The sequence below is a fragment of the Canis lupus genome, chromosome 29, assembly GCF_048164855.1.
Source record: "Canis lupus baileyi chromosome 29, mCanLup2.hap1, whole genome shotgun sequence".
Classification (NCBI taxonomy): Eukaryota; Metazoa; Chordata; class Mammalia; order Carnivora; family Canidae; genus Canis; species Canis lupus.
In genome coordinates this window covers 8,825,332-8,837,439 of record NC_132866.1, presented here as the reverse complement: position 1 = coordinate 8,837,439, position 12,108 = coordinate 8,825,332, and the positions used below count along the sequence as shown (strand labels likewise).

Sequence of the window (12,108 nt, the reverse complement as noted above, 5' to 3'; positions counted from 1 at the left end):
GCCAGCCCTCTTCTATCATGATCAACCTGCAGCAAAGGTCTTCATGTTTCAAAGCCAGACCTTCATGAAATAATCTCCCAAAGTAGAGGATGTGTCCATCACTGATAACACTATTAGATTCCTAGAGATATTCCTCATTATTTCCCCTGAGAGTGCAATGTGTGTGGTTTTTCCATCCTTTCACTGGTTGTAAATCCTGAGTGGTGAACTCTGTCCAGTTTCGCACCTAATAGGCATTAGGTGAACATTCTATGGTTAAAAGTACAACCATGCTGGCTGCAAAGAAATGTCTCTAGTGCTAAAAAGAGTGTTCTGTAATATCCAGATACACCACCCTGGTCAACTTCCACAGTTGAGAAGACTCTTGTCAGCTGTCCACCAAGGGATGGTCATCATAGGGCCCCCATCCATATGACCCTCAGGTCAAGGGTACCCTGAGTTCTTTTGCTGTAGGTGGGATGGGAGGGACATGTGTACAGCTGAGAACCAGGGCCTCTGGCTTTCCCCTCTAGAAGCCCGATGCTGCTGTTTCCTGGGATCTTCTAGCCCCTTCAGGCACTTCCAGGAAGAAAAAATTGCAGCCTTGATGTGCTAAGACCCTAGAGCTCTCTCTCTGTCCAACGCAGAGGAACTATGATATCAGTAGTCCATCAGACCACCACTGTAAAAGGATCAAGGCAAAATGCTGACACAAAGGTCAATCTCAGAATTTCCCATTGTTCTGTGTCTCCCCAGGAGCCTCTATGGCTGTGAGGCTGGTGAATGGCACAGGAAGGTGCTCAGGCCGAGTGGAGGTTCTCATCCAGGGCACATGGGGGACCGTGTGTGATGACTTCTGGGACCTGGCCGAGGCCACAGTCGTGTGCCGCCAGCTTCAGTGTGGCCAGGCCAGGGAGGCCCCCACGGGTGCCCACTTTGGGGCAGGCTCTGGGAAGATTATGCTGGATGACGTGCAGTGTGTGGGCAGTGAGAGCCACTTGGGGCAGTGTGTGCACAGCGGTGAGGCCGGGCACAACTGCGGGCACCTGGAGGACGCCGGCGTCATCTGTGCAGGTGAGAGGCTGTCAGTACCCATCTGGGGACTATCTCCTCCCTATCTCCTCATGTCTCATTCCTCCACCCACACAAGATAGAATAGCCTAGAAATGTCAGTGGATTGAGGCAGGCAACTGGTGTTGTCTACATCCCTTCAAAGTTATGCACCAGCCTGCCCCCCTTGACTGCAAAGATCATTGAGTATGGCTCATGACGGCTGATCCAGGCTCAGAAGTGGCCTCTTTGGTTTGAAAATTCAGGCTGAACTTCAATTCAGCCAAATCAGAGTATGTGGCATAAAAACCCAAATTCTTGCATTTGTGGAAAAAAAAGAATAAAAACAGAAGTTCAGGCTCAAAACAATAAATTCTTTTATTGTGTTTAACTGGCTGCATCTGAGAAAGAGCTGACCTTTGGTCACAAAACAGCTTTCCAGTTCACACAGTCCCCATCACTCAAATCCCTTATTTGTTTTATTCCCATGGCCCTTGGAAACTTCTGAGTTTGAGTTTGTGACCCCTGGGTGATGGGCCAAATTTGTCAGCTGATGTTTCCGGCTCTTCACATCTAACTAGGCCTGGTGACCTTCCCAAACCTATGTGTCCCGCTAGTTGACTCTCTGCACCACATAATCTTTCCCAATTCTGCCCCACTGGCAGCTGGAATAGTGTCCCTACAAATGGCAGGCCCTGCCAGGCTGCACCTGGCCCGTCCTGAGCCACACCCCTCAACGCCTAAGGCCCCTGGGGAGACACCACCTTCTGAAGCTCCCCTGGGACACTCAGCATTTGCTACCTGGTCTCATGTCTCAAATCCCCAGGAAATACTAAGACCCTCAAAGGCAGGGTTTCTGCCTCTCTGTGCTTCCCAACGCTCCCTAAAACTAGGGCGTTCCCAATAAAGTCACTAAATTAGACGTGATAACAGGCATGATCTCTCTTTACATTGACAGGTGCTGATTCCACAGCTGCTTTGCCTACAGGTAGAACCCGTGTTACATTTGGCATCATCTACTAGACCTGGCGGGATGTGAGAAAGATCATGAGGTTTAGAGGCACATCCTGGTTTGATTCCCAGTTTCATGCATTCACTCATCTGTTCATTCAGCGGATATTGACTGAGTGTCCACTGCATGTTCCTCTGTGCCAATAACCACTGGGGCCAACAGCAATGATCAAACTCCCCCCACCCCACCCTGCCCAACTCTCTCCTTTCACAGGGCCTGCACCTTAATGGGAGGGGGCAGACATGGCATATGATCACCCTCAATTATGTGACCTCAGCCAGGTTATATCATCTCTTGCTCCCATTTCATCTCAATTTCTCTTCCCAAGAGTAGGAATAATGTAGAGAATTGAATGTAACAGCGCCCAAAGACTCCTGGCACCTGAGAAGCACTCACGCAGCTCCTTCTTTTGGTCTAATGTGAACTAAAAGAGGCTGTGTGGAGACGTGCAAAGGGCCCCGAGCTGAAGGAATCTGATCCGGGCTGGTGTCTCTCCAGATAAATAACCTTGGCTCTCCCTCTCCAAATCATTAGAACAGGCACATTAGATTCCATGCTCCCTAAAATTCTATGTCTTTGATGTTCCATGACACACGGAGAGGATAAGCAGCCACGTGGATTGGCTGAATGAGGTGTAAACCACTGTGGAAAGCCAGAGGCTGTCTTTGAAGGACAGAGATGTAGATCTTGTACTAGAAATTGAGGGATGCTTTCCCACCTAACATTTTACCATGAGAATTTTCAAATACACAGCAGTTTGAAGGATTTAACAATGAGCTGCTACCTACCTAGATCCCATGCTAAATTTATCAGTCCGTCTATCATCCCTTTACTCATCCAACAACTCATCATATTTTTATTAATGTTTGATTTATGTACTTAAGACTCACTCATTTTCAGGTCCAATTTGATGGATTTTGGTAATTGTGTGCCACCGTATAATCACCACCGTAGTTAAGATATAAAACAGTTCCCTTACCCTCAAAGGTTTCCTCATGCATTTTGGGGTTGATGCTCTCCTCCCTCCCGCACACTCCACTTCCATGATCTGCTGTGTGAATTTCCTTGCTTTGTTCAGGTGACGTCATGACACACCTGGGGAGAGGGCAGCAAAGAGAGAGATGATGGCCGACCAAAGGCCTCTCCTACAGCAGGCCACATGGAGCAAATTGTCCATGAGCTTTGCTTTTCTGATGGCCACGTAGTGCATATTCATTTGTCAATGAGTAATAATACCATGCTCTGTCCTAAATGAAGATCTTGGAGCTATGAGAGCACTGGCTTTGGAAAGTAGTGTCATGGTTATTCCTGGTCAATCCAGGAGGCAGGTGATCCCTTGAAGTAACTGTACCTTCTCCCGATTTTCTGACTGCTCCCCAATGACTATCTTCCTTTTAACTCACCAATAGCCTATAAGACCCTACTTCCCACATCCTTGGTGATATCAGCAGCTCAACAACCACCTTCTTCTGTACCTCCAGGTAAGCCTGTTTCTTTTTATGTCTTCTGAACAACTTTGTTCACTCAATAATGAATGAGTGAATGAATATGTGTCACTAAGGATATATAATGTCACCAGGGTTGTATGTAGCAATAAATAGAGCCAACCCTCAAATAGGCTAAGTCCATGGGGGGAGGAACCTATTACAAAGAAGTGTGGTGAATGCTCTGATGGGGGATCTCAGGGTGCTATAGGTGCCCAGAAGAGGGTCTCCATCCAGATCTGAGGGATCTGGGAGGGACCTGAAGGGTGAGGGAGCCATGGATTATTCCAGGCAGGGGAGAAACCAGACAGACTCCCTGTGGGCTACAGGGTGGGAGACATTAACATTTGTTCCAAATTAGGATATAGGGCTGGTCAATAAGCATAGAGAATTAGAGAACAGTGAGGTGGCTCTTTGAGAGGGTTTTCTACGGTGAGCAGGGATTAGTAATATTTCAGGATATTTGGCCTTGTGTTAGGTTTTTTTTTTCTTTTATGAATTGGATTTTGTCTGAGGTCAGATAAGATGGGAGTAAAATATTGGACCCATGAGTCTCTTAATCTAGCTGTACAGTCAAAAGATTCAGGGAGGAGACAGAGGAACCATTATGACCGCCTGGGGTCTGAGCAGCTCTGGTACAATTGTGCCTGGCGTGTGCCATAGCTCCTGGCCATTGGCTGTGGCTTTGGGGGGATGGCGATTACCAAAGGTGCCATTGTTGGTTCTGTGAGGTCCAATCACCTGAATTCACACTCCACATCTTTCTTTTTAATTTTTTTATGTTAACATTTTTTAATATATCTGTCCAATCTCTCTTCTTGGCATCTAATTTTTTTATTGAGGTATAATGGACATATAACATTATATTAGTTTCAGGACTACGACATAATGATTCCATATTTGTATATATTTCAAAAATGATCACCACAAAAAAATAACCTAACTAAGAAGAGGGTATGGGTAAACAAGGGTATAAATTATCTTTTGCCATGTAAAGCCATCCCAAAGCACAGAGGCTTAAGATGACTACCATCTATCCTTGCTTACTAGTCTAGGGGCCAGCTGGGTAGTCCTGCCACTCTGGGATCGGCTTGGCTGGTCTTGGCTGACTCTGCTGGGCTTGCTCATGCATCTGTGGCTAGCAGGCAGGTCAGCTAAAGGCTGTCTGGCCTAGGATGGCCTCCCTCACATGTCTTACAGTTCCATAGCTGTTATCTGAGGAGACAGAATGATGAGGTCATGCTCTTTCCTCACCCACAGACCAGCTCAAGCTTCTTCATGTCATTCCCTCAGTGTTCCCAAGGAATGAACTGAAACCTCTCAAACCTCTTGAGGTCTCAGCTCCCCATGAGTGCACCATTACTTCTGCCACATTCTACCATCCAAAGCAAATCATAGGCTACCCACTTAGAATCAAGGAGTAGGAAAATAAGCTCAACATCCTGATAGGCAGAGCAGCCACGTCACACCATAAAGAGTGAAGATGTTAGGAAGAGAAGCGCTGTGATCATTCTTGTAAACACTGTACCCCGGGCAAGCAGTCTTAAATAGAGTGTGGATAAGGAAGACATTACTTCTTAAAGCTGACATTTCTGGAGAATGGCATGGGAGCTCACATGATGCATGAAGGGTGTGAATAGCAAAGTCATGGAAAATAAGAAAACATAGGTTGGGTAGCATGTAGTCTAATCATCGAAAGGCAGAGTGAGTGGCCATCACCCCTTGACCCACGGTTCTTCCCCAGGAGGCTGGGCCCCTGTGCGGCTGGTAGGTAGCCACGGGAGGTGCGCCGGCCGCGTGGAGCTCTTCTATCAGGGAGTCTGGGGGACCGTGTGTGATGACCTCTGGGACCTGCCAGAAGCAAACATCATCTGCAGGCAGCTGGGATGTGGCTGGGCCATTTCAGCCCCGGGTGAGGCCCACTTCGGGGAAGGCTCTGGGAACATCCTCCTTGACAATGTGCACTGCAGGGGAGATGAACAGCACCTGGAGGAGTGCTCCCACATCGGCTGGTTTTCCCACAACTGTGGACACACAGAAGATGCAGGTGTGATCTGTTCAGGTAAAGCCCTGCTCCCCTCCCAGGCAGAGTCCAGCCTTGGCTGTTTCTGGGAGAAGACCTTTCAAAAGACAGTAGAAATCTAGCTATTGAAAAGGAACCAGTACATTATTTGCTCACAACAGATATTTTAATCCCTCATGCTTACAGATGCTGAATACTCAACAGTCTCACTCTCAGGTAAGGAAGGCAATATTTACATATGCGGTTTCTCAAAACCTTGGGGAAGAAGTTCTGCTGGAAGTTGGATGTGTCATCCTCTGGGCCAGTAGAGTGACTGGGACATGTGGAGTCACCTGTCTGTCCAGTGGGAGAAATGGATAGTACCTTAAAATTGGTTTGACCCAGCTTCACTTTTCTCTCCTATTTTACACACAGGAAGCAGATTATAAATTTCTCAGACTTCTGTATAGCACTTTCAGTTTGTCAGCTCTGAGGGTTACAAGGCCATGGCAATGATATGGGTAGGGGGTGGTTAAAACATAAGAGGTGGTTAAGGACACTTCCTGCCCCAGGGAGGATTGCCGGTGGGCTGGACCTGGCCAAAGTCAAGGTGACCCAATTCCATTCCCACCCTCTGCCTTGTTCCTGGTGCCTACAGAGCCTCTTTTGCTGTCCTTTCCCCCACATGCTCTCAATGCCAGCATCCAGAGTTTTCCATGCCTCTCTCCTTCATCAAACCATTAGGTTCCCTGAGACCCTACCCTTGGCTGGCTTTTGGTCAGAAAGTGAGTTATGAATAAAGCTGAGTAGAAAAGGTCTGATATAGCTTCAGGCAATACCCTCCTGGGTCGTCAACTCTAGTAAGTGGAAATGGATTAGACCCAGGGAAAGGACTCCAGTGGAAGGTTCTGGGCCAGGTGTCTCTGGTAGGAGATATTCAGGGGGCATGAAGGAGGATCCACAGCATCCTTAGGTCCTGGATCCCCATCTCTGAGGAGCACCAGGTCAAAGGAAGGGGTCAGTTGGTGCCTCTTCCTATTCTTACCTCAAAGTCTCATAGCTCCCAGCCCTTGGGTCACTAGAATTGGCTACAGATGCCAGAATTTCATGTCTTTAGTGTTCTCAAACCCCAAAATTTAAAATATCTCACTTGTGTATATGACAATTTATCAATTGTCATAATTGATAATTTATCAAAATCTAAGAAGGACCTAGATCAGTGCTTCTTCCACCCCACACATTAACTTCCCCTACATACTCTGGCCTTGCCCCCAGAGATGACTCAGCAGTTCTGGGGGGGCCCCCCACACTGTATTTGTTATAAGCTCCCCAGGGAATCATGTTCAGCTCACGGGGAACTCAGTGCCAGCTGACGAGCCATATGTCCTTTGTGTGTTTGACAGATCGCCCATTGGATGTCATAGCACCAAAAATGGCTGCAGGTGAGACTTTGGTGTCTCTGGTTGCTCTGACCACCATCTTCTAGCTCAAGCCCTGAAGTGATTCTCCAAGGAAGTTGAGCAACATACTACTGCCCTGTCTGGATAATCCCCTTGAACCCATGTTCTAAGTGAAGAGTCCAATAATGAAGGCAGATAAATTGATGGTTCCAGTTCATTTCTAGGTAGTCAAAGAAGGCAGTCCAAATAATCAAGTGGTGCCAGCCTGCTTGGTCTCCAGCATGAACCCTCCATGTGAAGGACAGGCATGTGGCTCTTAACACAGCCGTGTCGCTAGGGCACTCCCCAAAAGCATCATTTCAGAGGGCCACTGTCATAATAACCATGTTGTTCTTCTCCACCCTTTTCCCTTCTCTGACAATCTCTGTCTTCCTTGTTCACCCCTTCCTTGCATCTTCCATTTTCCTCCCCTGTATTTGCCTGTATCTTGGGCTTCCAGAAGCTCCACTAAACTTTTCTTAGCACCACTTGGAGATAAAGGGCTAAAATAATACTGATGGCTGGAGAGCCTGGCTGGTCCTTCTACGGAAGAGCCACAGGTGGATGACTGCAGCCAATCGAGTGTAGGTCTGATTCTCACACAGCCAGAGAGTCTGATGGAGAAAGCCATTGCCACAGGAGTTACCTTTAATTTTGTACTGAATAGTGGACAGATAGACAAGTAGATGGGAAAACAAGTGGACGGGTGGTAAACAGGCAGATACAGAATGATGTCAGTGTTGGAGGAGTAAATGATTCAGGGCAAGTTCTCTCCACTTAGTGGTGGATTTTTAATAGTGTAATTTTAACACATTGTAACAGATGGCAGATGGAACATCGCCATCTTCATACATAGAGGCTTCACATAGACTCACCTTTCTTGGGAAAATGAAGCCATTTACTCATTACTACTGGTGACCTGACGAAAATCAAAGCTACAGAACCCACCACTAGGGAGTAACAACCAGAAGGAAAGATTCTGGGTGAAACTGGATAGCTGGTCCGCCCAGCATGGCCACGTCAGAGGTAGAACTCTCAAAACAAGTGAGAGATGTTCAAAATTCAGACACTTTCATGCCCTGATTTCCTAAGTATGCAAGACTTTTTAGACTGGTATATGCCTCTGATATGTCCTAAGACGTACCCACAAGGTAATGATCAAGGAGACCTTTTGGGGGAGGGAGAAAGTGTGAATTACAAAATTAGTGATCTGAACAATGAAAAAACTAAAATTGTAAAATATCTTTCTGCTTTTAGAGAAATCTAAGTGTGGCAGAGTTATTACCAACTCATCTGGAGCAATTAGGAATCCCCCGCGGAACGAAATGCATGACAACATAACCTGCGTGTGGCAAATCAAGGCCAATGCATCTGATCATATACTGCTGGCATTTCCGTATCTTAAGTGAGTCACAAAGACATGTCTTAAGTACACTTAAGTGTAGTGTAGAGCTCCAAGCATTTTCCCGAATTTGATTCTCATAAGCAAAAGAATCCTTCACACTCTTTTTGATTCTGACTTTTGAAATAGTTGTAGACACACAAGAAATTAGAAAAATAAAACATAGAGTTCTACGTACCCTTCTCCCAGCTTCCCGCAATGGTGGCATCTTCTATAACTGTAGGGCAATATCAAACCAGGAAGTAATGCAATAATGCACGAGGCCTCAGACCTTATGCTGTTTTCACCATTTTCCGCGTCCACGTGTGTGTGTGTGTGTGTGTGTGTGTGTGAGAGAGAGAGAGAGAGAGAGAGAGAGAGAGAGGGAGAGAGGGAGGGAGGGAGGGAGAGATTGAGAGAGAGAATATGTTTCAGTCTCTAGTTAAAGATGCAGATTCCAGGGGAAACCCCAGACCTAGTAAATCAAGAAATTTTAGGTTTTAATATTGTAAATAGTCAAGGTTGATGTCATTCACAAATGAATGTCGTATGGAAGTTAACTCCCAGGAGCAACCTAAATTATTTATTACTTTTGAATCAAAAGATGACAGAGTAGGCGGCTCATCAGGCCGAGGTGTGGAGATGGTCTTCTGACTCTAACACTAGGGGCATCTGGACAAAACCCCAGAACAAAGAATGAAAGCTGACAAATCAGATGACTTGCTCAAAGCAAGCTGGGTGGCACGCTTCCCTCGAGGCAGGGTGGCTGTGGAATTTGTACGTAGGTCCTCTGGAGCCTGGAGCCATGTCCTGTAGAGAGGCTGGTGCCTGGCCAGGCCCTCGGCCCTGGGCTTCCAGGTCCCTGATGTCTCAGGCCTCAGCAGGGGTGCACCTGGTGCTTCCGCCTCTTCCCTCTTCCAGTTAAGATCCCAGCCCCTCCAGAAAAAGTGGGATAAAAGGAATCCATGCTATGTTTAAATGACTGACAGGCTTTTAATCTGTGCCCAGCTTCACTGTCATGAAAGAAAGGGTCTGCCTCACAGCATACCTCTAAGACCCGCTAATGGGGCGGCTAAGAGGCAGCCCCTGGTCTTTGCTTCCCTAGCCTGGACTGCACCAATGAATATTTTGAAATCCTGGACGGCCCTCCATCCTCAGCAAAGTCCCTGGGGAAGACCTGCTCCGGGTCCTACCTCACCTACTCGTCCTCCTCCAGCTCATTGACCCTCGTGTACTTCCGAAGCTTCAACAACATAGGGAAAAACTTCATTGCTTATTATTATTCTGCACCCAAAGGTAAGGATGGTGGTTAAAAGCAGGGACTTTGGAGCTGCAGCTAGACTGCCTGCCTTGGGGCCAGTTAGAACCCCCGTCGCTTAATCTGTGACCTTGGACAACAGACCGGATCTCTCTGGGCCTCAAGCCATTCCCTGTATAATGGGGATAAGAGAAGCTTCCCTCATAGGCTTACCCAAAATGATATAAGCAAAGCCCTTGCATAGAGCTAACACGTTATGTGGTCAATATTTGGCAGAGTCACCACAGGCTTGGTTTCCCATAAACACCTCATTCCAGTCTGCCCATTAGGGTTCCACTTCTGGAGTTACCCCGAATCTAGTACTAGGTGGGTGTTTTAGGACCTGCAGAAGAAGAGGGTGTAGTCCCAGCCTAGGAGGGGCTCGTGCACAACCTGGACGGAGCTCAAAACAAACCCATGTGATGCAATTAGTAGACACATAAAATATACCAAATGAAGGCAAACAAATAGAATAGACCAGAATATACTAAGTTGACACATGCATGCATCTCAGCAAAAGACATTAGAAAAGAGAATCACATGGGCTATAAGCACGAAGGAAACATAGGAGGAAGCAGCCTTAGATTTGTCTTTAAGCCTGGCCAGGCTGTGAGTCAAGAAATAGGGAGGGGGCACAGCAGGTGAAGAAGCAGTGTGAGCGCAGAGATGGGGTGTGTAGGGCGTGTGGTGAGAAGGCAGAAGCTAAGCCAAGGATTTCTGATGAAGCACGAGTACTCAAGGCTGGGTAATCACAACAACAGTGATCAAAACAGCAAGAAACATTTACTCAATGCCTATTTTATGCCAGGCAACCCTGTAAGCACTTACATGTATTATCTCCCTTTATCTTCACACAAACCCATGCTTCTTCCCCCTTAACGGATGGGGAAACTGAGGCAAGAGAGGTTCAGTAATTGTCCCATAGTGACCCAGGCATAGATCCTGCACTATTTACCTCTAAGAGAAAAGAGGCTGTCTCACGGACCTCATGAGCAGTTCTAGCATCTGCCTTGGCCGAGATGTTGTTCAGACCAGTCTCCCGCCCTGTTAGCGAGCGCCAGGGCGACTCAGTGAGCATGCTCAGTGTCGCAAAGTGGATCAGAGAAAGTCACTGTCACTATGATTGCACAGGTACTGACGAGGCTCCCTTGTCATTGCAGAGGCCGGTTCCCGGATCCCACATCTAATCAGTGAGTCACGTTTAACGTTGCTACTTTATCTCCATTCCTCGTTCGTGTGTCTTCCTCTGTCCCCCCACCTAGTGCTTGGAGTGTCATAGTTTGATCTCGGTCTCATCTATTTCCTAATTTCCCACGTCGGTTCAGCTAGATGAGAGGTTCTTTCTGCACACGTTTTGCACCAGCATGATGCGTACTCACAGGGGAACCAAGTTACACATACCAACAGTTGGGTCTCTGTACCTTGATAATTGCCAATTTGATTTCTTAATTCCTCAATTTTATCAAAACCAGTGAGATACACCTAATCAAGCATCCCACACTTGGGGAAAATTAACAAAATAGAAGCATGTGGAAGAGATAGTTTTTTCCTTAGAAGGGCACCATGGGTGTTTGCATTTTGGCACAGAATGGCACAATTTAAATGTTATTGTATTTCCAGTGATTGGACAGAAGGGATTATTATTTCTGTTGGATCCCACACTTCTAGAACAACAAGACCACGTATAAACAGAGTTTAATTTGAGAGTTCATTTATTATAAAGATGCTAGGGAGAATGAGTCAACCAGAATCTTGGCGTTTAAGGGATACGGCTGTCCTGACCTTGTTTATCTGAAGGGTGTTATCTTGTATTCACAGCAATCCCAACAGCAACACCCAAGACAGTGACAGCAAGACCAGGTAAGCCCTGGGACGCATTCATTCATTTACCAACTATCCTTTCCTCTTGGTACCTGCATTTGTACCTGCTTTGGGGACAGGAACTAGGCCAACTGAAAGTAGTTCATCAATTGGGAAAATGAGCCAATTGACTATGCAAATTTTTAGGACTATGCAAAACTCTTGGGATCCTTTGGCTCTAGCATCCCAGGGTGAGCAAAGTTCTTTTTTTTCTTTTTTTTTTTTTGGTATTTTTCAGAGTCTTCTAAGTCTTCCAAGTGCTTTCTAGCGGGGTCCTAGCTTTATTTTATTTATTTTTTTTATTTTTTGGCCAATTCTGCACATAGGTAACCTATATCTGCATCACTAACAGGCTTTTTCAAAGTGAATGGAGCATCAAAGCCATTCCAGAGGCAGTCAGATGGAAGAGCAGAGAAAAATAGTGAACTTTGGAATCAGGAGAGCTAAGCTTAGATCTGTTACTTCCCAGATGTGGGATTTGGGGTGACTCATTTCACTTCTCCAACTTTCAGTCTTCTTATGGATAAACTGGTATACTGGTACTCTTCTGCTTGCCTTCCAAGTTATTACGAAGGTGAAGATGAACACACACCTGCACATACAC

The 12,108-nt window shown here is 46.4% G+C and overlaps 1 protein-coding gene across 1 annotated transcript in view; it reads left to right on the top strand.

Moving 5' to 3' along the window:
• The first annotated feature begins 743 nt into the window (after nucleotides 1-743).
• Nucleotides 744-12,108, top strand: part of LOC140620501 (scavenger receptor cysteine-rich domain-containing protein DMBT1) — a 60,020-nt gene continuing 48,655 nt past the window's right edge. Inside the window, exons 1-6 of the mRNA XM_072804707.1 lie at nucleotides 744-1,053; nucleotides 5,270-5,587; nucleotides 6,931-6,969; nucleotides 8,224-8,371; nucleotides 9,453-9,643; nucleotides 11,463-11,504. Of these exons, the coding sequence (XP_072660808.1) occupies nucleotides 744-1,053; nucleotides 5,270-5,587; nucleotides 6,931-6,969; nucleotides 8,224-8,371; nucleotides 9,453-9,643; nucleotides 11,463-11,504 (1,048 nt within the window). The remainder of the gene's footprint in view (nucleotides 1,054-5,269; nucleotides 5,588-6,930; nucleotides 6,970-8,223; nucleotides 8,372-9,452; nucleotides 9,644-11,462; nucleotides 11,505-12,108) is intronic.